The sequence below is a fragment of the Diabrotica undecimpunctata genome, chromosome 10, assembly GCF_040954645.1.
Source record: "Diabrotica undecimpunctata isolate CICGRU chromosome 10, icDiaUnde3, whole genome shotgun sequence".
NCBI classification, from domain to species: Eukaryota; Metazoa; Arthropoda; class Insecta; order Coleoptera; family Chrysomelidae; genus Diabrotica; species Diabrotica undecimpunctata.
Window position 1 is genome coordinate 48,765,174 of NC_092812.1, and position 25,459 is coordinate 48,790,632.

Consider the following 25,459-nt stretch of genomic DNA (forward strand, 5'->3'; position numbering starts at 1 on the left):
TTGTAGACGGCTAATCCTTCATAAACCAGACTAAACAGCCTATACATATTGAGGGCATCATAGCATATGGACAAAGAACATTTCGTGTTAGAATTCTGTCCATAAATATTAAAGGCATCATAGCATATGGACAAAGAACATATTGTATTAGAATTCTGCAGGGATACGAAATGTGAGATATTATACATCCATAAAACCTGCAGAGACTTAATTGCAGCTAGACTTAAAATCTTAAATATCAAAGTTATTGCGGAGATAACATGCAATAAGATGTTCATATAAGATAAGTGATAAGATAAGATAATAGTGATAAGATGCACTATATTCTTGGTATATAAACCCAATCACAACCCAATCAGCTTATACTAGGATACTTTAATGGTCGTAGTTTACTTTGGGGCTACGCAGATTCGGACGCAAACGGAATTACTGGATATTAGTGACTGTCAATATAAACAAACACAGTTTATTAGGGTTGCAGTCAGAATCTCAGGTCTCAAGTCAGGTTCTCTATGTGCCAGAGTTAAAACACACCAGTAAAAGATGACAAACAAAATTTTTACTATCTGTACCTAAGTTTTAAACAATTTTAAAATGTATTTTGTCCACTATTTTATATTTTATGTGTGTGTTATTAATGTTGAGTGTCTATACTTTTATAAATAATCTCAACGACTATGTCTTGAAAAAGGAATAAAACCATTCCGAAAGCTAGACAAAAAGTCATAAGAGTGTTTTATTAACATCCCGGCCAATTTTCTGACTGCAACCCTAATAAACTGTGTTGTTTATATATATATATATATATATATATATATATATATATATATATATATATATATATATATATATATATATAACTGTTTTGGATGGGTTGGAGTCAATAAAAGGGCTATTGGTTAACTATTTTTTTATTCTCGAGCTGTCAATTGTGTTTACAATTATTATCAAGAGCGAATAAAAATTAGTTTAGTAAGTAAAAATTACTGCTTACATCTTCAAAATATTTAATACAAAAATGCTTTAATCTAATAAATGTTTCTCCGAAAATTTTTATAATTTTGAAAACATTTTTTTAATACAAAAATAATTATTTTGGATCCTGGAGCAAAAAAGGGTTCTTTTGCTCCAGGATCTAGGTATCAAACTAATAAAGGCTCTTGTCCAATGAAGAGTTGAGAATCTGTAGGGGTTGCATCTTCACATTGTAGTTGCAATGGAGGTTATCTTGAGGCAAAAACTTAAAGGCGCAAATGATGCTAAATCTGACGATAAACCTCATATACAAAAACGAGGTGTTCTATTTGCGTGAAAGAAGCTATTGGTAAAATGCAGGTGTCAAAAAACTATCAAAGACAATCATAGTGTATGCGAAGTGCAATTTATATGTGTGTGGCAAACTCAGTGAAAAAACCATTGTCTGTTTCAGTTGCAGAGATGCTACAGTTGAACATTGGGAGTCAGATTATCCTATTATTACATATGCATACTGCATATTATTTTGAGTAAATATTTTGCAGATTTTAGCCAGATAATGTTAGTTAAATATTGTAAAAAAATTCTAGTAGAGATGGGAACAACAAAACCAGATATAAAATAGAGTTCGAACAAATATAAAATGTAGGATAAACTACTAACACCAAAAAGCCAAAAATACTGATCTAAATTTAAGAAGAGTCAAATACTATTTTTTGAGATAAAAAGCAGTCCTCGCATATATAATATTCAATTACGTTGGCTTTTTATATTTCCTTGATTTATTCTATTTATATTGTTTTATTACTAAAAAACTGCCTTAATGTCACAGATATTTATTAACAGTATTAAAACATTTTAATACTTCCAAGGAAAATAAAAACCGGGTCCAATAAAGTAATGTTTATTTTTTGAGTCTTAATTGTAGATTGAATTATGGAACAATCAGCTAGAAAACCGGGTTTGTTTGCGAAAAAAATTTAGACTTTATCTCATTGACACATACTTCAAGGGCTGGTCGAAATCGCAGTATGTTTTCATATCTCTAATTAATTAGCAACAGCGCTTCAGGCTATTCATATACTTGGGTTGGTCTACTTGACCTATGGTTACCACCGAACGTTTATATATGTATGTATGTGTGCCTACATGTACGGCTATACGGCTATGGATATAAGGCTAACGCATAACGTGGTTAAATATTGTGAAAGTTAATAAAACATGCAAATATAATTACTTATGTAATTATATATATATATATATATATATATATATATATATATATATATATATTATATATATATTATATATATTGCCGTGTGTTAATCACAGCTGGTTAACAAAGTTACATGATAAATACTTTATTCTTTAATTCCAACATTTCGTTGGTAACCAACGAATTCTCATTAGAGAATGCTACAATTTATTTATATGAGGAATCAGTCTTTTAATATGATCATACTTACAATATGAGAATAATGTCATAATGAAAAAAACATAATAATACATTGAAAAATGGTACAAAAACAAACACAACTATTTTCTATTGTAAATACACGCACTATGTTCCTGTGTAATGATTTACATTTTATTTAATAACTATAAAAATATAGTCTAAATCACATATTAAGTTTATTGGCGTTTGAAGGATATAACCTTTAAAAACTTCTTCTTTTCTCAGTATAGGACAAGAAGTTTTTTTGTGGCCATGGTATTGGCTTGATTTTCTAGCTCTTATAGTCAAGTCCTGGATTTGCTACTATTGATTGATTTGCTACTTGATTTTGCCTTTGAGCACTATTAAATTTGTTTTATCATAAGGTGACAATTTAATTTTTTAAAACTGGATTTATCGCCAAATAAACTTTGAAACATGTGGTAAAAGGTAAAAGACTCAATTTTGATTGATTGTTAAACATTGTTTATGTTTTTTTTTATTAGAATTTCCGCATCAGCCATTAAAAGTTATTAGCGTTTATTGTTTTTTGTTCGTGCTATGAAAAGCTATGAAAGCCATCTCTAGGAACAGTCTTTGTTTGTAATTATTTTCTCTTTCTAGAATTTTAAGGGATCGTAATCCATACAGTGTCCTTCATGAACTACATGTAGAGCTAAAGAGCAACGGTCATAATATAGTCTTCTGTCACTCTTGTGTGATGTGATACGACTGTTTAAGTTCCTTTCTGTTTGACCAATGTATTTTTATTGCAGTCTTTACAAGGAATACTGTAGACTACATGTGACATTTGCTCCTTAGGTGTAGTATCTTTTAGTTTAGTAGGTAAATTTTTAATTTTATACATTATTTTATTTGCTATTTTTAAGTTATGAAATTATTACTCTTGCCAGTCTAGGGGTGAGATCCCTGATATATAATAAAGTTACAACTAAGTAATCTGTTTGTTCATTGTTTGTCATTGTTTCGATATTTTGACGATTGTTTCGCGATTTTCATTTCTCTCTTGGCTTTTTATATTTTTAATTCCATCGTTTATAATTTGTGGTAGGAAAGAGGGTACGTCAAAAAATTTTGTTGACTAATGTTTTTGGATTTGCATTGTCGATGAACATTGTCTGTAATAATTTTAGGTTTTTTTCATGAAATACTTCATTCGATATATTCATTACTCTGGTCCTTTCTTGTTTCATTAAGTTTACTTTCATTGAGTGTTTATGATGACAGTGGGATGTGGGTCATAGCTCTTGCGTACAAATAATATATGGTCAATTTTGTCTTTAGAAAGTGCCAGGGTGATGTCATCAAAATATTTTTGACAAAAATCAAATCTTAGGATAGGACTGGGATCACTATGTCGAGATTTCACTATGTCATCCATCCAAGGCATATGGATCAAAGTAGAATTTAGGATTGTAATGTGCGGAAAAAACTACCCACCAATATTAACCATTTTGATTAAGGTCAAATGTTGGCTTACAGAGGCTAGAGAAATGAGATGAATAAAGGGATAAAAGTGATATATGGATATGAAATATATATGTTAATGAGGTTATATGTATGATATATAAAATATAAATATTATAAACGAATATTGTAACTAATGACGAAGATATATAAATATGAATTATGTTTAAAAGTACACTGTAGAAAAAAGTACTAAAGTATAAAGGAAAATAAAGAAATATATATTTGTGGAGTACCTAAGATAATGATAGACGAGAAAAAGCTAGAAGCATATAATAAAATAAAATATCTAGTTAATTAAAATCTATGGAGTTATTTTTTGTTGTCAGTATTAATAAGGACCGAGAAGGCACTTAATACTTTCCAATACCACACATTTTACAAAATTAAAAAAATGGTGAAAACCTTGGACTATCCATGTTTGTCTGTCTGTTCGTCCAACTGTCTGTCCGTGAACACAACTTCTCAGGTATTATAAGATAGAATGACAGATGAGGTGTTGAGTGAGAACTTATAACCCAAAGTTAGTATTAGAGGTGAGAAATTTGACTGCAGACTTTCCGGTTTGAGAGTTACAACCGGAGGTTGTAACGATACGATCGTTAATAATCTAACATTTTGCTACATAGCTACTAATTTGCCGCCGTTGGAATATGCAACCCACAATACTATCTCTTATATTTCATTTTATGACTTTCGAACATCGATATATCGATTGATAATATAATCGATTCCCTTGTCATTGGAGAGGAAGAAACCTAACCTTCTTGAAGGGAATTCTGGCCATTTTGGAACAGAACTTCCTAAAGAGAGGTTGTGGAGTTTAATTGCCGCGGGCAGGATCTTATGAAGGAAGAGAGTTAAGTTATTTTTGTTATTTTGTTTGGGGAATGGAATGAGTTTTTAGTTACAAGAAGTTATTTAGTTTATGTGAAGTCGAAGTTATTTTATTTTATGAAAAATAAAACTTCCAAAAGATTCTGGTGAGTTACCACAATTTACATGTACATTTACGAGTCCTAAATCATTTAAAACTTTCTCATCTTATTAAAAATATCCAACAATCATTCTCAATTTTTTTATATACATATAGAATATATTCCAGTGTAGTAACATTAAATAATATTTGAGCCAAGGTCACTTAATGACAAATATATACTAGTTTTTGTTAGTAGAACAAAAACTATATTTAGGACAAGAACACAGAATAAAAAGTTTCTTTTTTGTTCTCTTGTAGCCCGCCGGCTCCAACCTCCAGAACTGGAATTATCTAATTTTTGATTTGGGGAAGAAAATTTTTTAATTTGGGAAGAAACTTGGATTTGGGGAAGAATTTTAGTTTTAATTTCTGGTTGGTCTGCCAGACCTTAAAAGCGGCTACAAGGAACCTAGACAGTAGCTGATCTTAGAGCCGATCCACTATCTGGACATTAGACAGCAGATTAGGGAACTCCCTTTCCAGCAATAAGGCTACTAAGGACATTTATTTTCTTTTTTAAATCTATTAGTAATTTAAATTTCAATTTTTTTTATATACTATATACATATTATATATCTTGGATACTTAGGCCTTCAGCCTAAGTGGGTTACCAAAACAGGTTTGTGAACAATCCCTGGGTAGTACCCTCAACTTGCGCTGAATCCTTTTACTTGTCTTAATTTTTTTCCCTATTTACTTAGAATTTGTTTATTTATTAATATTTTATATAAAATTTATAATAAGTTGTCAGGATATTATCCAATTTTATGGTCATTTGTATGTACCTTCATAATATCAAATTGATGTAGTGTCGTTCCAATTGCTTAACTGACTATTGTCATACTTTTAAACTGCCTTTTCATACTGCCTTGTCATACTTTTTTTAAACTGGTATAATTATTTTATTTTTCTGTAATGTTTTAATTACTATTTACTCCATAAGAGTTATTCAAACAGTTTTAACATAACCTTTTACCTCATTGTTAGAGGACTGAGCAGATCAATTGCTTTTTTGTATATATTTATATTTTTGGGTCCTAGTTTTAGGTAACTGTTCTTTGTAAATATATTTTGGGGGATGTATTTGAGTAATTGTTTAGTGCATATAAATATAGGGTTGGGATAGTACATTAGGTTTATAATATAGTGTATAAAGCATTTTAGATTTTTATTTGTTTTCCATCATCTTTTATTTTTCAGTTAGTATATAACTACATAAATATATCCCAAATTGGTGTAATATTCAAAATTCACCCTGGAGCCCATCTCAAGATCATATTAGGATTCTTAGGATTGATCTAACTATCTAGTTACTAAGTTACTACAGGCAAGCAAACGTGCCGATCTCCTCTCTGAGCACAATTCTCATTCTCTTGAGCTAAGCCGATTCTCTTGTAGTGTTTAAAGTAGCTTCATATTTTCTGTTGTATTGGTTACATTCCCTGTTGTTTGACAATTTATTTTAACCATAAATATTTTTATTCACTACAGTTTATCTTCATTAAATATAATTTCCACTTAAAAGATTAACACTTTGTTTCCCTTTTCATTTGCAACAATTGGCTTTTGGCCTTACTCTTACATTATTTGCAACATTGGCTTAACCATCGTAGGATTATTCCCTTTTCATCCACAACAAGGTACTGTTTTAAAGTCGCCGAAATAGTACAGGCGATTTACTATTCGGGGCGCCTTAGCAAGGCGAGAACAAAATGTATACATCCGGTTTTTATAAAATTTCCGGTTAAAAGTTATGATCGGAAGTTTGGCAAAAATTACTTAAAAGTAGTGAAACCGTATATTAATCGACGCAGAGTTACACAAAGAGTTCAAATATCGACTACCGGTTCTACTTCCGGCCACGTTAAAAAAAAATTGTTACAAAAATGCTAGAAATAAAAAATTTGTTGATAGTCTGCAATTTTTTTTTATTTCATTTAAACTTATTATAATCGTGAACGATGAAGGCATGCCTATGCCTGTTTGTAATAATATAATAAAAATAGAAACCCACTTCTATTGTGTTAGTGCTTTTTACAGGGTAATAAGTGCAAATAAAGAAAAACTCCAATAAAAAATACTGTCCACTTTGGAAGTATTTTGCATACGTAATTGAAATTTGTACCTTTTTCTCAATACCAAATAAAGTGTAGCATTAAATAAGCTTAAAAGTATACTTGAGGATACGGTAAATCTGTGTTTAATTCTTAAAAAAAATAGATATCTGAAAAATAAAAATCCTAATGAAAAACAACGAAAAAATCTTATTGTACTTACTTTCTTTGTTTGAATTACTTTTCATTTCAGTTGCCCTGGGGGGTGTCGATGGCATCGGTATCTCTAAAAACAAAAAGAATTATTTACTCAACAAACACATTCAAAATGAATATTGAATTTTATTGTCTTAGAGATGAGTAATTTAATATTGACTTAGTCAATATTGCCGAAGTAAAAATTTTATTGAGATAGTTGCTTGCCTACTGCTGTCTAAATCACACAACTTCAAAGTAAAAAAATTCAATTTCAAGATACTACAGATTCAAACGATATGCACTGTTACTTTATAATGAAAATTTTAGTCAGCAAGTAACAAACAATATACATAACGAGCTTTCTTTATGCAAAAAAGAGATTTAAATAATGTTTTCCTTAAATGTAACTGCTAACACTAATAATTCAATAAGGAATTATGTAGTCACTCAATCAAACATGTTATATACAAAGCATTAATAAATTTTAACGTTAAATTCATATGATTTTTCTATTATATGTCGGACATTTAAAAGTACTTTAATTATTTTGGCAGCAACGTAGAAGGTTCCATCTTTCTCTGAGTAGGATCTCTGGATTGTGATTTACGGTACCATCAGTATCATGTAACAGTTTTCTTAGTTTAATCTCCATGTCTCAGCAATCTTGCTCATATCTGTAATTGCTTCTGCGTCATTCATTATACTTTGTGTCTGTGTTTTAATTTTCTAAACAAATACTTAACTTTAATATAAAGATTACGTGCTCTTCAAGTTCTTTGGTACTTGTTCTTTATGTCTATTTTGGTTATTTTGGTTATTGGTATTTCTTACACGCCATTTGTATTTTGTCTATGATTCTGCTGTTTTTTGGAGACATTGTTTCTGAGAGAATTTGTAATTTTTCCGGAGTCTATTAGGCAATCGTTCTTTCTGTCATCCAGTGCTTGTTTTGAATTGTTATTGTTTTTGACGTTTCACTTCCATCATAGACCTCCCTTAATTTCTTCCAATTCTGACGGTCTTCGCTTCCTACAGTCAATTCCTGGCGATTCTTTTGACGTCATCTGTCCATCGTATAGATGGTCTAGTATTCTACTATCTGCTTGTCGTCTCCACACTGTAATTTTTTGGGTCCACCGCCCGTCATTAATTCTGGCCACATGACTCGCCCAGTTCCACTTCAATCATGCTATACGCTCTATGACATCTGAGGTACCTGACCTTTTTATTTCCTTATTTCTAACACTGTCTCTGAGAGTCAGTTTAAGTAACGACCGTTCCATTCTTCTTGAGATGCTCTGAGTTTGGTTGCTGTAGCCTGGACTAAGGGAATTGTTTTGGCGCTATAAGTCATGACTTTAAGTACACATTGGTTGAACGTCTTCTTTTTCGGCACGTTGCTCTTAAAGATGTCTTACAGAGCTCCATATGCTGCCTATGCTATTTCTGGCAATTTCGTTGCAGCCGACTTTTGCATTTTCGCTTGGTACCAGATTTGTCATGTATTGTGTTTTTCTAAAATTTATGTAGAAAAGTATGTTAGAACTATGTATGTTATCATTTAGTATATATTAGACTATGGCCATTACGCTTCCCACTTCAATTTGAAAGCATATTCCAGAACTGGCTTTGTGAGATAACGTGTCTTCTTGTCTGATTTCTCTTTCGATTTTTATGCTTTTTGTATCTTCGTATAATCTTACAGTTATGGTTGTATTATTATATATTTCCGAATAATTTAAATCTATACGTCTTTCCTCCAACGCTCTCATTACGCTGTTTATTTCTATTGTAAACGGCTCTTTTAATTGCTTCCGAGGTGCCATCTAAATTACTTTAAATTGGTGATGAACCATGCGACTATTAGTTTTTGTTCGAAAGTTATTTTATAGGATGTTGGAAATCTCCGGACCAGGTGTTAATTAACTGATAATCTCAAACACTTTCTCGTTAGTGTATAATCTATCTAGTTTTTAAGGGCTAATGGTGATGTTTATATTAAAAAATAGCAAGGATTATATATTAAAAAATATATTTGTTTTGTTGAGATGAGTTAACCTCATCCACTATCGCACTATTCATCTTCAACGATATTGTTGTTTCATTTTCTGTCATTGTAGATTCCCCTATTCTAGACAAATCTGCTTGGACATCATCCTTTCATCTTTTTTCGGGACAGCCTACTAATCTTATACCATCTGGCCTCTCAATTCATATTGTTTTTAATATTCTATTGCCATATGATCTTACCACATGACCACATCTTAACTAGTTAGCTGTTATATATCTGATTATTAGGAAGAAGACGAAACTCCTGGCTAAAGAATCTACGGGAATGGTATAGCTGTAGCAGCAACGAATTGTTTCGGTCAGCAGTTTCGAAAATACGTATAGCCCTGATGATCGCCAACCTTCGGAACGAAGATGGCACTTGAAGAAGAAGAAGAAGATCTGATTATGTTTTCACTATCATAAACAATCACCAACGCAGAACTACGGCGTCTTCTCCAATCTCCTGTTAGTTTGTCTGTTTAAGGACCTTTCTTTCAGATATCACCTTAGTTATTTCCTGTTAATTGAAAGTCCAGGTTGCAATGCCATAAGTAACGACTGGGCGAATAACCAACTTGTGCAGTGTTAGTTTATATTGTCTTTTTAACAGCGTAGACCTCAATACCTAAAAAACCTCAAAACTACTTATACCGGCAGCGTACTCTGCTGATATAAGTAGTTCTCCTACTAGTCAATGGCTTCGGATGGAGAAGTTAATAGCAGTAAGAGCTCCTTGTGTTAGAGGCGAAAAATTACATCTTGTCCTAGAAGCAGATGAAGGCAAACGAAATCCGAGATCTGGCAGGAGAATAAATCATGGGGATCACGGGGATCACAGGGCCCCTTAAGTCGCCAGCAAGCGAAATCCCTGTGGTATGTTAAAAAAATACCTATACAGTCAGCATCCGACAAGGAAAAGCTCATAACCTCATCCAAGAAATGCAAAGCTTAAAGATAGACAACCTTTGATGTAGTAAAGTTCGATGTCCTAACAGCGGCAAAAGTGTAATAGAAAACTCTGTGTTTTATGTGAAAAAACCGAAAGATCAGTCAAAAGGTTTATACCAATAACAAACAGAATTGTACATATGAAATTAAATGCCATGCCGTGCAAAACATCATTACAGCATGCAGAACTACATCTGATAGCACAGATTAAGAAATAGATAGCTTGTAGCTTGTACAATGAATTGGACAAAACACTGAAAGAAACTAAAAAAGATGATGCTAATAATACACTGCGCTCCAAAATTAACACATAATTTTAAAATTCTTATTTTGAGTTGTAATGAAGAAATTTTTGATTTTCTTTTCTGCTTTATGATTGTTTTAGAACATCTTAAATAAAAAACTTTTCTTTCTTTACAAAAAATGTATTGAAATTAACAATATAACATCATAAATCTAAACAACCAAACAAAAAACTGATTTAAACAAACTAACATTATAAATTAATGACAAAATTGAAATTTTTAAAGTTAAAAAAATACTAGTATCATGTACTAGTATCGAGTATTGCCTCCTCTGGCATTTATGACTGCGTGACAACGATCTCTCATACTGAGAATAATCGCTCTGATTTCTTCTTGATCAATTTGATCCCAAATTTCAACCAACTGCAAAAACAGTTCATCTAATGTGTTTGGTGCATTAGGTAGTTGTCGTAGTCGTCTGCCTATAATGTCCCAAACATGTTCTATTGGGTTGAGGTCAGGACTTCTCGTAGGCCAATCCATGGCAGGAATTCCAACCTCCTGACGATACTGCTGCACAATTCTTGCCATGTGTGGCCTGGCATTATCTTGCATGAGCATGAAATTATCCCCAATAAATGGTGCAAATGGCACGACATGCTCTTCTAAAATATCTGTTATATACCTCTGCGATGTAAGCCGACCGCGATCTATTCTAACTAAATCCGTACGAGCCTCTAAATTAATCCCACCCCACACCATTACCGAGCCGCCGCCATACTGTACAGTCCCTAAGATGTTACACTGTGCGTAGCGTTCCCCAGGCGTTTTATACACTCGGTGTTTCCTGTCATTAGAAAAAAGGCAGTACCTGGATTCATCGGTGAACAATATTCTTCCCCAATCGTCATTATTCCAATCAACATGTTCACGAGCAAAATGCAATCTTTGCCTTCTATGGTCTCTGGTCAATAATGGGCCAACTGGTGCCCTTCCAGGGTGTAGGTCGTTTTCGGCAAGTCTTCTTCTGATCGTATTTTGGCTGATTCTAAAGTTATAACGATCCAAAAATTCATTTTATAGAGAAGTACTGGTAACAAACCTTTGTCTCAGTGTACGAAGTGTCAAAAACCGGTCTTGATTAGGAGTTGTAACCCTTCTACGGCCTTTACCGGGTCTTTCCGAGTTACTTCCAGAAACAGAAAAACGTGTTAACACTCTTGAAATGGTTGACTGGGTGACGTTAAAACGTTCAGCGAGTTCTACTTGAGTGTATCCTTCTTCGCGAAGAGTGACGATTCTAAAACAGTCACTTTCTGACAAATTTCAATTTTCTTGCTGCTGGTGGTTCATTTCAAAGAAAAAACACTTAATAAACTTGAAAAACCCCTTTAAACGTTCAGCACAACATAATTCAACCCAACTAAATTCGAAATAAAATTAAGCACAATTAACAATCGTAGGTTGCTGACTCTACTTCTTTTGCTTCTTTTCGTTCCTTTATATAGTTCCTGTGAAGTTCCGCAATAATTAAACCACCGTCTATGTATTTCCTCGAAGAATCACTTTGAAGATAGTGACTTTAAATTTGTGGAATTGAATTTATATGGCAACGAATAGAATGCAAAATTTTGTCACTTATTTTCTTCTGACTCTCGTGCTTCCCACATTTATCTTCTGGTATAATAGATTTTTCACTTGAAACTGCTTTAATTATAGAGGGAATAGCTCTTTCAGTTATTTCAAAAGTATTAATGAGAAACGTTTTACATAACCTTTCTTGTTTTTCCTTGCCTGTAATGAAAAATGCACAATTTGTATTTCTGAAAGAGGTTCTTGATGTAGAAATACGTCGGTAGCTCAACTTAAGTGGCTGAATACACGAAGACAAAATATCTCGCTGTCTTTGTAAGGACTCTAATGCCCAATACTCTTTAAACTGTGTCTCTCTCAGCTTTTCAGATACCCTATTTGGACATTTTAAACGGCATTTGTCTGTACACACAGGTCCCATTTTTTAGCAGCTACAGGTTTTCCTGTTCTAGAAGTATACCCCTGTCCAGAATTCTTTAGTCTTTTCCTCTTTTTGTTAAACGAATTATCCACATTTCTTTGTCTTTTTTCTCTTCTTGACTAAGAGAGCATTACCAAGTGTTGGTGTTTGGGGTTCTTAGTGTATATTTTACTTACATAAAATGCACTTATGTCAATGTTGCCTCACAATAAGGAGAAATCTAGATGAAAAATGACACAGAATACAGTTACGTCAACGTTTCCGGGTATTTGTAAAAAACCCTTAGAGCAATAATAACATAAAATACAATTGCATCAATGTAGCACGATAGGTACAAGTACACACTCGACCTATCGCAGCACAACTATACATTCTGTCAATGTTTCTCCGAGATCGGCTGATTTTTCAAATATGACGCATCTGCTCCCTGGTGGCTTAAAGCTGAACAACACGTCTGACAGTGATCTGACGAATGGGGTAACCAAGTTTGGACCCAATGACGACATAAACTCATTTTATTCTTTCTCTACGCTAATCGATAGTGCTAAATAATAACTAATATTTTAATATAATATTAGGCTTTTAATTTTCATTACTTAGTGACATTTGAATAAAACATTATTAGGCTTTTGCATAATTAAATAGTTTTACGCGCGCCTACAAATGAAGTGAAACATTGGCAACATCTCTGACATGATATTCTGGTGATTGTCAGTAGACTATAATATAGCAAATCTACCCAGGAAAACGCAGAATTCTCATTCGAAAAATGTGTTAATAAACATATGATTCCATTTGACAAAGGTTTCACTGTACGAATCTGTCATGAAACATTTCAACGTTTAACTCAATATGTATTATGATTATTTTCTAGTCTCCACCTAAGCGTCTATTCGTATAAAGTAGTTCGGTAGTTTATATTATCAAAATATTAATACTTCCTTAATGAAATTCGGTTAATTATTTTACTCATCATCGTTCCTCTTTCAGATTAGTCTCTACAATCTTCTAGAATATTCCAGAAATTCCTCATGCTTAAAATCTTCATCCCACAAGTAAATATACTCAAGTTTGCTGTGGGTAAACGTATTAACAATTAAAATCAAAGAAATCCTACCTCTTTGAGCTTTACCATAACTAAAATTCTTGATATTAATCTTCTGAAGTTACTAGAAACAAAGTTTGTAGAAAAATTAAGGACATTCTTAAGAAAGAAACATATACAGGGTACGCCAAACCTCTGGTTTTCTTGCAAGTGCTAAACTATAAAGGAGAACTATGGATAGAAATAGAAATAGGTGGAAAATTTTACGGCAGGCCTATGTTCAGTTGTGGCCAAATATACGCTAATTAATGAAACTATGAAGTATATAAAAATGTTTATAACAAAATTGATGTATGGCAAAGACGTCTTTAATTTAAAATTATTTTGGATTATACAGGGTCAGTCAAAACAACGTAATGACTTAAAGTTTTGTTTTTTTATAAAACATCCTGTACATTAAGGCATTTTTGAAAATATGTTTAAAAAATATAAAATGTCTGTATGCGGCTTTATAGGTGGAATAGTTTTCGAAATATTTAAATTTTTATTGGGACAAATGGTAATATTTAAAGGGCCGTGGATTAGGATAAAGTTTTTGTAGTGTAGTATCATTTTCAATTAATTTAATATCTTTGATATCCATACTTACAATCTTCTTCTTCATGTTCCATCTCCTCTAGGAAGGTTGGCAACCATCATGGCAATTTGCACTTTCGATACCGCTGCTCTAAAGAGGTCAGCAGAAATGCAGTTAAACCAAGCTCTCAAATTGTTTAACCAGGAGATGCGTCTTCTTCCTCGACTCCTTCTACCCTGTATTCTTCCTTGCATTATTAATTGCAACAAGTTATAATTTACTTTTATTCCTATTTACTTTTATTCCCATAGTTAGTTCTTCTAGTGCTTCCTGGATTATTTCCTCCGAATACAAATTGCACAAAGTAGGAGACAGGACACAGCCCTGCCTCACGCCCTTTTCAATCTGTATTTCATTTGGAAAGACGTTGCTCTCTTTTACCACAGCGATCTGATTATAATAGATAGCGCTAATGATCCTGATGTCTCTCATATCTAAGTTTTTCTTTTCAAGTAATTCGATAAGACGGTTATGCCTGACCTTATCGAAGGATTTGTTGTAATCCAAGAAACACATATATACTAGCTGATTAACATCTATGCACCTTTACACTAGTACATTCACAGCGAACAGGGCTTCCCTTGTTTCCAGTGTATTTCTAAATCCAAATTGTGTGTCACTTATGTCCTGCGCAAGTTTGTTGTGTATTCTCAGGTGTATAATTTTAAAAAATATTTTGAGCGTATAACTCATTAAACTTATTATCCGGTGGTCTTGGCATTCTTTTGCATATGGTTTTTTTGGTAGTGTTATGAATGTTAACATCAGCCAATCTCTGGGAATGATTTTTATTTTGGTGAGCTCTATAATTTTTAGTGTGACTTGCTCTTTTGTTGACGGATCTCTCAAACTTAATACTTGTACCCTCTCTACTTTAGTTTTAGCCACAAGTTTTTTTAGATTAATTCTAAACCTTCCTACAACTGGGTTGTGATCTAATCTCACATCAGCTCCGGGGTATGATTTTATTGATTTTATGGAATTTCGGTATATTTGCAGATGAGAAGGTTGTCTGCTGGAGATTTCCATGTATGGAGTCTCCTGGGCGGCAGATCATAATAAGTATTCGCGACAATATAATCGGTCTCTTGGCTGAATTGAGCCAATCTGTCTCCTCTCTCGTTACGGGTGCCCAGTCCAAAGTTTCCAATAAAATCACCTTGACTTCCTTTACCGATTTTTGCATTTAGATCTCCCATGACTATTGTATCGTCCCTAGACTTGGTTACTTCTAAAGCTTGTTGTAATTCATTATGAAACTGTTCGAGCTCTACATCTGACTTTTCTGCTGTGGGAGCATATACTTGAATTATATTGACTCTAGATTGAGCTATTTTTAATGTTACCATCATAACTCTATCCGAGATGGGTAAGAAGCCAGTTACAAATTTCTGGGTAGTTTTCTCAACTAATATCGCTACTCCGTTCCAGTGATTTGCGTTATTGTCATTACCAGAGTAGTATATCTTTGTTTGGCCTACTAATATGTCACCTGAATTGGGCCATCTGGTCTCACTTAGTCCTAATATTTTTATGTCAAGTCTTTCCATTTCCTGAATGACATTATGGACTTTACCTGCTTGGTATATTGACTTAACAATCCAGTCTTCTTTTTGGACGATGTGTTACTAATTGCTATTTCACAGGGATTTCGTTTGATATCGACCTGAGAGGCCCTGGGGCCTATGTGTGATTTGCCTTCCCTGCCGGATCTTGGCCTCCGATATCCATGATCAGTAACAGAGTTACTTTTTTGTACAGCCATGACAATTGCACTAGGGATAACTGTGTAGAATCTTTAATGTAGTGGTTTCCTCTTGCCTTCTACATTCTTATGCCGTTGACAGTTTTTTTTTTGCCGATTTCTCAACCCCAGGACAAAAGGATGCCCTACGACTTACTAACTCATCCGCCCGAAGCCGTTGGTCGGTGTAAGTGGGAGATTGTTTATACTGGCAATCACTTGGTGAAATTCTCGCCATATCTGGCTACCCTCACTTAGTTTAGCCTGCAAACCAATGCAGTTGCCCATAGTATATAGTTATATTACTTTTTTTTCTGTACGGTAAAATTCTGAGGTAAGCGACACGAATCTGGTGCCACAAGATGGCGTCGTCATCAGTGAATAGCCGTTCTTGACATCGATTCACTACTCTCGATTAATTCATTTCTAGTCATCATGTATTTACTTTATTTAGGTTTAAATTGAAAACTGCATAAAAAATAACTAACAAAATAAAGTCATTAAATGAGAAGTAAAAAATAAAAAAAATCTGTCACTAAAAAGTTCGATTCGTAACGATTGTCAAGATTAAATAAAATCATAAAATGTCATCCTATTAATAGCAACATCGAATCATCTTTTTAAATTTTTATACTAATTCTCGTTTTAAAATAAATTCATACAAATACAATATATTATTTTTAAACATATTTAGTTTATATAATAATTATATTTACCATCAAGTGATATTTATTTATATTTTATTATTAATATTTGGTCTGAATTTGATAGGTTTGTCATAAGTTAACAACATAATGTTTTGTTAATATTAACAGGTGGCGTTAGGAATAAACATAATAATTTATTGAATTTGTTTAAAATAAAAAATAATTATAAAATTACTTTATTTGATTTTAAATATATTATTAAAATTTTGAAAATACAGAAAGCATAATATAAAGCTTCGCGCTAGTTGACATTACTGTCTTCCATTCCACTTTTTTTTTATTGGAACTAATTTGATATATTTGTTTCAAACTGTACCTAATTACATTTTGATTTATGTGTATTCTAATTTCAATTGATCAAAATATAGTAGAATCGAAAAATTAGAAAATCAACAATATATATATATATATATATATATATATATATATATATATATATATATATATATATATATATATAAGCGGGGATCCTACAGCTTCTGCCGCTTCCCGCATTTCGATCGCCATCTTTTTCTATCTCTCCAGGTGTCTTCATAAATGGTCTTTCATGGTTTCCATAACACCTTGTATCCAAGACTTGGCTGGTCTTCCTCGTTTCCTTCTATTACTTGGATTGTATTCCATAGCTCTTTTTGGCCATCTGTTGTCGTCCATCCTCTGTACGTGTCCATACCATATTAACTGTCTAGTTTCTATTCTTTCAGAAGTTGTATGTACTCTATCTGTTTTTCTTCTAATTTCAGAATTAGGTATACGTTCTACTCTTGATATACGGCAAGCTCTTCTTAGGTAGTCCATTTCAACCGTGTCAACTTTTTTCTTTCCTTTTACTGTCATTTGCCAGCATTCTGCTCCATATGTAAGAATGGGCTCTACAATTACTTTGTAGATAGTCATTTTAGTTTTCATAGTAGCTTTGTTGGACCAAAGTATCGAATTCAGAATTTGAACACTCTTGCTGCCTTGTTGCACTCTATAGTCTATATCTCGTTCCGTTGTTCCTTTACTGCAGATAATACTTCCCAAATATTTGTATTCGTAGCACCTTTTCATTTGTCTAATTTCCAAATCCGGGTCTTCGTCTTCACTGCCTATTCACATATATTCTGTTTTAGACATATTCATACTCATCCCCCATTTTTCTTATTCATCTTTGAGCTTTCTAAGCATATAATCTGCATCTTCTTCACAGCTTGCAATTAGTACTTGATCATCTGCAAAGAACAGCGTTGTCAGATAATGGTTGTTAAGCTTCAACCCCATTCCCGTACATTTTTGTCTCCACTGGTGCAGTGATTCTTGGATATATATTTTGAATAGGGTGGGGGAAAGACAACATCCTTGTCTCAAGCCTTTCGTTACTGTAAATACCCTTGAGAAAGTATTTCCTGTTTTTACAGTGCTTTGAGGACATTTATAGATGTTGAGTATTGCTTTTAGATATGTTTTACTAAGGTCCGTTTTCGTCAAGACACTAAATAAGAGTTATAAAGGAACTGTATCATAAGCCTTCTCCAGATCTATAAATACCAGATGCGTAGGGAGGTTTCGAGCTGTTCGTTTTTCAATTACTTGTTGAAGGGTAAATGTATTGTCCACGCATGATCTTCCTGCTCTGAAGCCGCTTTGTTCTTCAATTTCTTTATACTCCTCTTCTATTCTTCTTTTCAATATACGACCATACAACCTTCCCAGCGAGCTAGTTACGCTAATGCCTCTATAATTTCCGATTATAGAGGCAAAATCAACAAATAACAAATAACAAAAAAAAAAACGATTTAAAAAACAAAATAGACAAACAAATAACAAAATTATTTAGAAACTAAAATAGAACAAAAACAAAACGATTTAAACCTAATTTAGAAAGATAAATATTTAAGTTAGAAAGAAAAATTGGTACTCAAGCTTTCGCCGCTAATATTGTTTTAGTAACTAGTGTCGAATCTGAACGAACAACCTCGTCATCGTGCATATTTGTATCTAGGAAAATTTTTGAAATAACCCACATTCGATGGTACACAGACTACATGAAAAACTGATTATTTTCATTTCGAAGCTGCAGCTAGATCAAATGACTGGACTGACAAATAAATGGCAGCTTACTTGGTATTTTCGTTTTGATGACAGGAAGCAACCGTCTTGCTGACGAAGAGAATATCTTCTCCAGGAAACTAAGTAAACCTCCCTCGTTCAAGCTATAGAGACAGGATACAAAGTCAGCTGAAAGTTCGATATCAAAAACATAACGAAATAAGTTGTAGCCGATATTGACAGATTTTCTGAAAAAAATTGGTATACAAACATTTAAAGCTGGATTAGACGATGTTGAAATGCAACAAGCTCTACGATTACAACATCACAAAACGCTGAATGGCGCTAATATCAACCCAGGAGTATGAAGCGATGAAAGGTATTTCCAGATCTCATCCAAAATTAAAAGAAATAAGATTTTCTACTAATTTTATGTCAAGCATACTGCAAAATCTTCAACAAAAATCTCAACATGAAAACAGATGTTTAAACATTGCAAAATAATTGCGCAAACCGAACGCAGGCAAGAAGAGGAGATTTAAAGAATAAGGTCAGAAGGTCGACTATATCGATATCCAAACGACGTTACATTGTTCTACTAGAATTACTGGTAGGTATAAATATCTAAGAAATTAATTTCCCACAAATGAATACAGAAAAAAAAGGTACACTGGATTCTGAAGTTGCTCATTTGAAGGAGCAATGAAGAAAGATTGAAATATAAAACCTAAGAGAACAGGTGTCAATTTTTAGATATAAGTGTAAGATAACCCGAAATATTTCAAAAACTACACAGTCTAATCTAGAATACAAATGAGAGACATTGGTGAAGGAGAAGAATGTAATAAATAAATAATTCCAAGAATTCTAATATGCTTTGAATGAATTGCAATTCCAACGCCACTGAAAGCTTGAAGAAAAAGAGAATGTAACTGAAGAAGTAAGTCTTCAGATGGCCACAGTTAAAAAGAAAAAAAAAATGATCAGACTTCCCTAGAGAACCTTAAAAAGAGTAAAAAGAAAGATAACGACTTAAAAGTCATAAAAAATATGGCTTAAAACGGAGTAAGATCTATTTGGCAGGAAATAACTAAATATGGTGGAACTATAAAGGCATACTGGGCTCAAATAGGAATGACTGTATATTTTCAGTAGTCTATTATATCGGAAGTGGAAGTACCGATGAAGCACGTACAGTTCAACAATGTGTACTGCCAAAACCACACATTAAAAATAGTACAAATTACTGCATATGCAAACGATGTCGCCATTATTAGTAGAAGCAAGACACGACTAATAGAAACGTTCAAGAAAATTAAAACTGAAGCTCATAAAAGACAGCTTAAAATAAACGAAACAAAAACTAAGTACATGACCATCAAAAGAACACCTGAGAATAAAAATATTATAGTAATAGACAACTATACTATTAAACGTCTGGATTCCTTCACATATCTGGGCACATAAATCAGTCAGAATAATTCCGTAAGTAGCGAAATTAATCCACGTATTTCAAGTGGAAATCGTATATACTATGCTAATAAAAGATTGATGAGATCAAAATTATTAGACAAAAGAACCAAAATGACTACTTACAGAACTTTAGTTAGACCCGTAGTAACCTATGGTTGTGAAACCTGAGTAATGACGAAAAAAGAGCCCAACTTAGGACATTTGAGAGAAAGATACTGAAAAAATTATATAGCCCGGTGCAAGAGGAAGACGGCACATGGGGAATCAGGAGAAATGACAAGGTTAATGAACTGAATAAAGGGTATGACATTGTAAGATTTGTGAAACGTCAAAGACTGTCATGGTCACAACAACGAGATGGTTGGATGACGTTAAAGACGACCTGAAAACCATGAATATAGGCAATAGACAATTGATGAGAAGGGCCCAAGAGAGTGAATGGAAGCATATGGCCAAAACGGCAAAGACCCATCCAGGGTTATGATGCCAGAAGAGGAAGAAGAAGAACAATAAGGTTATGTCAACTTTTCATTCTCAATTTAAAATTTTTAAATCTGTTTCTAATAAAATTAAAACTCATAAACTTATAATAACAAAAGCTGACAAAGAAAATTGCCTTCTAATTATATCCAATACAGATTATGTTAAAAAGTAGAATCTTTTTTATCCAACAACTCATTTATTCCACTTAACAAAAATCCAATGAACAAACTTATAAGTGACCTAAAATCCAACATTTCTAATGCTATAAATTTGTTTCTAGGACTTAAAATTAACCCCAAAACTTTTATTTCCAGCAATCCCGTGGTGCCAAGACTATATGGTCTTTCAAAAATTCATAAAGTTAATATTCCAATTAGCAAGAGAAAGTATTATGTCTGGTAGAGAAACTTCGTATAAAATCACGGCTTGCGACTTTCTGGCTTCCTTAAAATTAAGATTATACCAAAGGTGGGATAATATATGGAAGGAATATTCCATTGTTAGCCCAAATAGATACACTTCTCTTCAAACAGATATTCCTAAAACTCCTTGGTATAAGTTTTTTAATGTACCTAGAAAATATGTTACCACGATCATAAGACTGAGATTTGGGCACGCTTGTTACCCCAAACATTTATTTAAACTTAAGGTTTTAGATAATGATCAATGTGAATTTTGTACAGAAGAAGGAAACCTAGATCATATATTTTTCAGTTGCCCCAGAAATATTATAACTTCATCCAGATTAATAAATAATTTACACAAACACAACATATTAGCCCCTTGGAACCTTCAGTACCTATTATCATTAGACTCGAGAGCAGTGTATGATTTATTAGTTATGTTTTTAAAAGATAGTAAAATAACCATGTGAATAATTATACATTAGTTAATAACGTAACCTTTGTCTCTAACCCAATTGTTTAAATTCCTTTCTTACCGTGGCCTAGTGTGGTATGTAAAAAAAAAATGCCTTGATGGGCCCCTAGGCGAGAAGAGAGTGACCCTGTTTACCTGTTTTGTATATTTATTTTAATTTTAATATAAACTCAGACAATCTTTCTTTTACCATGTTGAGTCTGGCTGAATGACTAAAAGTCTATGCCAAAAAAAAAAAATTAGTTTTGTCAATACTCTGACTAGCTTCACTATCAAAATTTATCAACAATCTTCTTCAAGATCTAATTAATTACACCCCTAAATATATTGTCATCAACACTTTAGATTTAATTTCCAAAAATTTCTTTAACTACTCTTTAAATAACTTTATTATGGTATCATTCGATGTAACAAATCTTTTCACTAATGTTCCCAGATTAAACACCATTCTAATCATCAATATCCCCTTACTCGCAAAAACCATTGACCCCAATAAATGTTCTTAAATTACCTTTCTTAACAACATTATCAAATTTTAAAATTTAACCATTAAAAAGAATTCTTCCTCTTTTTTTTTTGTTTCACATTGAAATTCTTAATTTTTAGAAAACCTACCCAAACTGATAATATGATACCTACATCATCAAATCATCCTTTTCAACAAGGTGGCAGCTATTCCAATGTTATTTCCATAGACTTCTAAACATCCCTGTATCCAAAAAAAAACGATGATACAAAAATTTCAATTATTAAACAAATAGCAAACAACAATGATTTTCCTCCTTCTACTGTAGATAAGGTCATTAGAAAGTCAATACTCAAAAAGAGACTAAACCAAGCTTTTAATGTGGAAAACAAACCAAACACTACATCCATTTATAGATACTTATCTTATTTAGAAACAATTTTAGAAAAGATATCACGAGTACTTTTTAATAAAATCAGTAACTTAAACAATTTTTAAAATCAAACACAAGTCCATTTTTGGCAAAACTAAGAACAAAATTGATGAACTAAACAAAAGTGATATTTACAAATTGTCTTGTGGTGATTGTACACATGACTTATGTGGGTAGAATAATGAGAACCCTGGCTCAAAGAATCAAAGAACATCTTAATAACACAGATAAATCAAACTTTGGACATCACATTAAATTTAATAATCATTCCTTTTCTCCTATCAAAAACAGTAAAATTTTACATAACACCCCAAATAAAAATGTTAGACTTATGAACCTTTTAGACCTTGACAATCTCAATTGTAATTACAAACCTCTGTTTAAATTATTGTGGAAGACTTTAGAGGAAGAAGAGTGACATGCAATCGTAAATAAAATTTGTTCTACTTTTTTAAATTCCATTACTAATTTATAACAATTATTTGCAATCAATCATTTGATAAGTTTCATTGAAATAAGAAAAACTTGTCGATTGAACCTACTTTGACCTTCAGTCAATTTTTAACAAATTAATATTCATTATCATGCTATACAAACCAAGATTTATAAAACTTAATTTTAGACAATTTTCGATAAATTTTTTATTTCTTTATGAACTTCAATTGATCAATTTTTTAATAATTTAATAATCTTCATTTTCTATGTATGACATTGTCACCTTTTTTGAGGAGTCATTTTAAAGACTGGGATTCGATTTCCCTCATTCTATCTGCTGCTTCAACTCCAACAAATTGTCGAGTTCTAATACCCTTACAGTACAATAAACAATTTTTTTTTTGTGGAATCCAGTGTAGTCTTTTTTATGTTTTCAATGGAATATTTTAACATAGAAGCAGCTTAAAGGAAAATTTCTGTATTTTTCTATCAAATAAGATCTCTCCTAATACTTGACGTAAGTGACATTGTAAACTTAAAATTAGTTATTTATATCATTGTTCTATGTAGCATAGCTCTGTAGATGGGTTTGTAAGCCAAAAGCGCTCAGATACGAAATAAATGTTTGCACAATTCAAAAATAATTTTCTTTTCCATTCTTTGTACTGTAATATTGTTTGCTGTTTTTAGTAAAAGTGATATTAAAGAAGTGATAATCATAATTATTAATGTGATAATAATAAGAGTAATTATAACCTTTGCAAATCAATTGTAACTATTTTGTACATTCTTTGTTAAACATTTTTTCTCGTAATTATAGTTTTTTCTTAATAATGCTAATAAATCATTAGTGAAATTATCGAATTTGAGGATTTTAGTATATAATGATAATTAGTTGTTGGGCTAAAGCTATCCAGTGGAATGTACCTTTTATTATATAAAGCATAGTAACACACTAATCCATTTAACATAAACTATTTCACTTCAGCTATTTATTATTCCGCTTTTGTGTCATTGTTGCATTTAAACTTCAACCTAGTTGCGGTAGAACGGTAGAATTAGACATGGTGTTTGGTTGCGAATGTATTATTTTATGAATGAAGAACTTCAGTTCTGTCAGATTTAGGGGACCTCTTTAGAACACTAAAACTTCGACATAAGTACAATGAATTCTGTCTCTTAGGGGCACGAGTTAACCGAAAGTTAAAGAAAATTATTTTGTAAATACATTATTTAAAATTTTGAATTTGAACCAGTTATCACTACTAATTTCACTATATCAAAAGTAAATGGTACATCAATGTTAAAATAGTACCGATTGTATGGGATAATTTGTAAATAGCGTTATGCTTAAAATTTCTTTTTGTAAAAATTGTATGTTGTATGTGATAATATTACCATTTTAAAGTCGTTTAATAAGACTATACAAATATTATGTTTACATGGGATTAAGCCACAATCGATTGTAACGAAAACTGCATTTTTGTCTAAGGTTTGACGTTTCGATTTCCATTCCGGAGATCATTTAAAAAAACAAGATTATTTAAAAATTCTGCGAAAATGTATGACCAACAAGTTGTTAATAGGTTATGTTTTATCAAAATTAATAGTTGATTTACTTGGGCTTGATCTTGTAGGCTAGCCTGCGTTTGGTTGAAACAATCTGAGGGTAGTGTTTTCACTCTTGGAACATCAAATTCTGACTGTTGTGTGCATTTTTGTATTATTTGTTTGGGTAATTTATTGTAACGATGCAGCGTTACTAGACCTACCTAATTTAGGTTGGTTAGGTGAACATTAACACCAAAATTGAGATTTTATTTAAGGTTATGGTGTTTTTTAATACTGAGAAGACCCTCAATATTAAAGCAGTTCAAGAAGTTATTTTAATTGAAACGTTATAAATAAGCGACCATAGGGAGTCTCTCTGCAAGATACTTCCCAATATTCACTTGTATATGATTTAATGGAGCAACTTCGAATCGTATGGTCTCACAATGCACGCTAATTTTCCTAAAACTACATATTTCATAACTGATTATATCGTCTCACATTGCTTACCCCTCTAATGTGCGCTCTACAATTATTAATGTAGGACTATCTGATCCTGAAGCAGTGTATACCAAGTTTAACACTTTCAACAAACCCTCCTTAAAAATCCGACGTTTAGGTGGGATTTTTCCATCAGTACTTTCGTAAATTCCAAAATTATGCTTGACTTCTGGGTGGCACTTTCCTTCTGTAAACGTGTACCATAATTTCAATGATTTTTTAGATAGGCTTGCATGAATTTTTAATAAGGCATTTCCTTCAATTACAATTAAGCCAAAATATCACAAACCCTGGACTACCAAAGTTATCCGTATATCATCCAAGAATATGCGTTCAGTACTCTACATCAAGAATGCTACTACCATTGTCTCTATCACTGAAGATATCACCAACTACAGAGTACTACACCAAGTACAGAGAAACATATCAAAATAGTTGAAAAGAAAATCAGAATCGTCTGGGAATATCTAAAAGTATTTGCAAAAGAAACTTGGTCCATAATAAACGATCTTAGAAATAAAACAAACATAGCAAACATTTTAAGTTCCAAACCCTAAAAATCTAAATGAATTCTTTGTCAATGTGAGTAAAAATATAACATCAACTACTTTGCCACAACAATCCCATTTCCTATCTTCTCAATTCTAAAAAAGGTCTCGAATTCATTCTCTATAAGACCAGTTGAT

General features: G+C 32.3%; 1 protein-coding gene across 1 annotated transcript in view; it reads right to left on the bottom strand.

Moving 5' to 3' along the window:
• DIP-delta (Dpr-interacting protein delta) overlaps window positions 1-25,459 on the bottom strand; it is a 687,368-nt gene that overhangs the window by 129,285 nt on the left and 532,624 nt on the right. Inside the window, exon 7 of the mRNA XM_072545958.1 lies at window positions 7,155-7,217. Within this exon, the coding sequence (XP_072402059.1) occupies window positions 7,155-7,217 (63 nt within the window). The remainder of the gene's footprint in view (window positions 1-7,154; window positions 7,218-25,459) is intronic.